Source organism: Gavialis gangeticus, unplaced genomic scaffold, assembly GCF_001723915.1.
Source record: "Gavialis gangeticus isolate Ggan-Ray unplaced genomic scaffold, GavGan_comp1, whole genome shotgun sequence".
Lineage (NCBI taxonomy): Eukaryota > Metazoa > Chordata > Crocodylia > Gavialidae > Gavialis > Gavialis gangeticus.
The window spans coordinates 86,873,149-86,877,358 of record NW_017729034.1 but is presented as its reverse complement, the minus strand read 5'-3'; the positions used below and the strand labels follow the sequence as shown (position 1 = coordinate 86,877,358).

The 4,210-nt window shown below is 38.2% G+C and overlaps 1 protein-coding gene across 4 annotated transcripts in view; it reads left to right on the top strand.

Annotated features, from left to right (window-relative positions):
* The window catches only part of UTRN (utrophin), a 692,661-nt gene that overhangs the window by 292,200 nt on the left and 396,251 nt on the right, over positions 1-4,210 (top strand). For all 4 annotated transcript variants that reach the window (XM_019526790.1, XM_019526791.1, XM_019526792.1 and 1 more), the window contains exon 39: positions 1,942-2,114. In XM_019526790.1, coding sequence (XP_019382335.1) covers positions 1,942-2,114 — 173 coding nt within the window. The remainder of the gene's footprint in view (positions 1-1,941; positions 2,115-4,210) is intronic.

Sequence of the window (4,210 nt, the reverse complement as noted above, 5' to 3'; positions counted from 1 at the left end):
TAGTGCTAGTCATGTGCCTAATGTTAAGAATGTCTGTGTGTTCCCATGTTTCTGACCAGGGATTATACTGACTAAAATAGCTGAAAGCATTGGAATCTTGTTTTAAATGCAAGTTTGGTGTGTAGCAACTGTTGCCTTTTGAACATTTTTTAAACTTCTGTAAGCTTTACCCAGCCTTTTTCAGTTTTTTTCTTTTCACTCCCTTCTCCCTTATTCTTCTGTCCCGTGCACATGTTTTTGTGCTTTCTGGTGTTCCCTGTTTTCTTCCTGTGTTTCTCTGATACTCCTGATAATCTTTTGTTATTGGCTTCCTTTCCCTTTGTAACACTGGCTGCTAACAAAGGTAGTTAGGTTGACTGTTTTGGCTGCCCCCAGATGCTTTTATACATGCCCTAGTGCTTCTTTGTAATTTCTTTGCAAAGGGCTGAAAAAGCATCTGGGAACAAAAGGAAGTGTTCACAGCATATGGCTTAAAATCTGCTCTACGGATATCACAGTTTGAGGATTCTTGAACTGTTATTTAGGCTAGGAACAGACATTGCATTTGTCCTAGGAGGAGTTGTACCTGTGTATGTCCATGAACAGAAAAGTCCTGGAACTGACATGTATACACATCACCCTTCCAAGCACGGTGTATTGACCACCTGAATGCTATGTTGCTTTTCTGCTATTGACTTGATGTAGTCCTAGGACAACTGTTCAGATGTACTTTACAATGTCCCAGGACAAACTGTTCACACTTGTCCCATGAGCCTTTCTGGGACGACAGACATGGATATTTTAAAAATCATAGATATTTGAAAATGTTTTCTCTTGGGACAAACGCAATGTCTGTTCATAGCCTTAGTAGCTTGGGGGAGCAAGGGAAAGCTAAAACTACTGAATTATTTCACTGAGAAAAACAGTAATCATTGTATATCCAGATATTCACAATGGTTTTAAAAATCAAGCATAGCTATGACTTCATACTTTGTCAGCATTGGACTTTCTTATTCTGTCTGCTGATAGTGATATTGCTGTCCTCTTAATCTCAATTTGCTGCATCTGGACACAGTCTGAGGGAGAACTCCAGTGATGACCCAGTCCAAACTGTATTAGTATCATAGTGTAGGTAGCAATGTCCTGATCACTTTTTATTTTGATAATCTTGCACCTTTAAAATGCATTTAGAAGAAAAACAGCATGGCAGAAATGCATGGAATTCATGGACATTTTGAAATTGAAAATGAAGGAAGACAAGTCAATTCTGTTGTTTCATTTGTATGCCATTGTCTCTAGATAATGCAGAAGTCTCCCTACACTCCTCTTGTGGTGCATGGAATTGCAACTGCTTGGCCCAGTAATGTATTGTGTTTGGGCAGCATTTACTCTGAACATCCTGTTGCCATTTGAAATAAAAAAAAAATAAAAAAAAAATCACATGGCTGTGTGTGTATATTGGAGATTGTAGAGAGAGTAGTTACACTACCCATTTTCTGATAAGACCCTCAATTTGGAGGGAGAGGAGGAGCTTGCTCGCTCTCAGTCTCGCTTGCTTGCTTGCTCGTGTGTACGTGCTCTGTCTCTCTTTCCAGGATATTCCAGCAGCAAATTTTGTTTGATGGAATGGGAGGGGAGAAGGCAGGAAGTTAAGTTTCTACTAATGCTTATTGAATAAAACTGCATGTTCCTTAAGCTCCAAAGATGATCATCTGTGATGGCTTATGTTAACTTTTTGAAAGGAGATGGCAGGGGAGTGGTTAAGATGGGGTGATTTGAAAATTGCTTTAATCTGAGATGTTGCTTTTATCTATTTACTGTTTTTCCCCCATGGTAGCCAAATTCTTTTTGTTTCTCATTCTTGAAATGGCAATATTCATAATTTTTTAGTTGATTTTTTTTTCTTTTCTCCTGCTAGTGTCACCCTTACTAATGACTTCGCTTTATTACTGTGCTTTGTAGAATATAAAAGATATTTTGGACAAACTTGGGGATCAGATTGCAGTCATTCATGAAAAACAGCCTGATGTTATGTTAGAAGCATCTGGACCTGAAGCTATACAAATAGGTGATGCACTAACCCAACTGAATGCTGAATGGGACAGAATTAATAGGATGTACAATGATCATAAGTGGTAAGTCCCGTTTGCATTAAAAGAGTTACATTGTAAACAAAGTTGCTTGTTTCTTTTTTTTGATAGACTCTACATGTTAGAATTAAGCTTTCATAATACAGATTAAGCTGCATGTATTTTTCTTTAGAAATCCTGAATGGAGAGCATCATTTAACAGTTTCTAGGATGTTTAACTTTTAAAAAGTAAATGTAATAGCTATTTGTTATGATTGGTGCACACTTAAAATAATGATGCACTATGCAGCATGCACTGACCACTTCCATTGTCATTAGAAAAATGGTATAATTCAGAATGGTATAATTCAGGAACCTACCATAAAGCAAGTAGAAAGGGGCGTAATTCTGCAGTCATATACTTTCACTTCTGTGATTTGTACTGTGAATAGGGTAATATTAACACATTGAAAGGGCTTGTTACTGTAGTTACAACATTTGAAAGGTAGTGCATTATTTACTGTGGCAGTCAGATATCAGTCACAGAAAAAAAAAATTGAAGACATTTAGATAGCGTGCCCTCCGTTTTACCCTTCCACCAATCAATGTGTATTGGGATGGCTTTGTGCTTTCTCCTTGTTCTTGGTACCTGTTCTATTATGTGTTGCCAGATCCAGTGTACAGGCACATATATATTGATCATCCTTTCTATCTCATTTATATCTAGAAAGGACATAGTAGCCTTCCATAATCTTCTTTTCTGCCCCCTCTTTATTGGTGTGTGGGTTTTTGGTGATTTTAATTAAAATATCTTCCTATTCTTGTCCTTTGGTAAACTTTTGTCCTTCGGTCAATAAAATTCCATTTACTTAACAATTAAGCAGCCAAGGCTGACCAAAAATTTAGTCTCCCTGTTGAAAAAGATAAATGTATCAAAGAATTAGTTAAATTAAACATTTATGATTAACTGGAAAAATGCAACAGATTGTCTTACTAGCTGGATCACTGAATGTAAATTAATTTCTGAACTTTATAAAATTTTTAAAGCTTTGCATCTTAATTAAAATATAATTGGACAGGCTTTTCTTACACAAAGGGCCATCAGACTGGTAATTTAAACTAAATGCTTTGTAACTTTATCAAATCTTTTCAAAGGACTACAATATTTAATAAAAATCTTATTTTAAGAAATAGGAAGGTAATATTAATATGAACTTTCTTAGTGTATGGGGCAAAATATTTTTAATTCCTTTACATTCTTGGAAATTTTTTTTTCTTGGACATCTATTTTTGCCCCATTCATACAGGGGAGGCTAGAAGAGTGTGTGATTCATTCATTATATTTGATCTCATCTTCCATTCTCTGTTTACCAAAAGGCCAAGATGGCCTGGTTGTTGGCCTTTGTAATTTTTATTTTCAGAAGCAGTAAGAGTAATTCAGTTTGTAAAAGAGAAACAACTAGCTACTTAAGCCCTGAAGAAGGGCCCTGATGTACCTGTGCACATCGTTAAAGCACTCTAGCATATATTAAACCTTCTGCCAGACCCTGGACAAGGGTTGGATGTAAATTTAGGGGTGTAACATCAACCATAGTAAAAATGTTTGACTGTCAGTAAAAAGGTTGCAGATTATCAGTTAAAAAATAGTTGGCAAACCTGATTGACCTACTGCTACAATGGTTTCATACCCTGCTGTTCCCACTGCAAAAGTCCCCTACTTACCCATACTACTTTTCCCTGATGCCCCTGGCTGCACCCTGCACCCTGATGCTTCCCTGGCCTTATTCCCACCCTCACTGGCCCTGCTCCCATGTCTCATCCTGGACCCCCAGAGAAACACCACTGCCTTAGTACCTGCAAGGCAAGCAGTGTTACAGGTAGATGGGATGAAGCAGCAGCAGCACATGGCTAGGGGAGGGAGCTATGGACACTTCTGTGAGTGACAAAGCCCTAATAGGAACTTTCTCCAGGGTGCTGCACTCTTCATAGTTTCATAGTTTCTAGGGTCGGAAGGGACCTGAGTAGATCATCTAGTCTGACCCCCTGCCATGGCAGGAAAGAGTACTGGGGTCAAATGACCCTAGCAAGGTGTTCATCTAACCTCCTCTTAAAGACCCCCAGGTTAGGGGCCAGCACCACTTCTCTTGGAAGTTGGTTCCAGA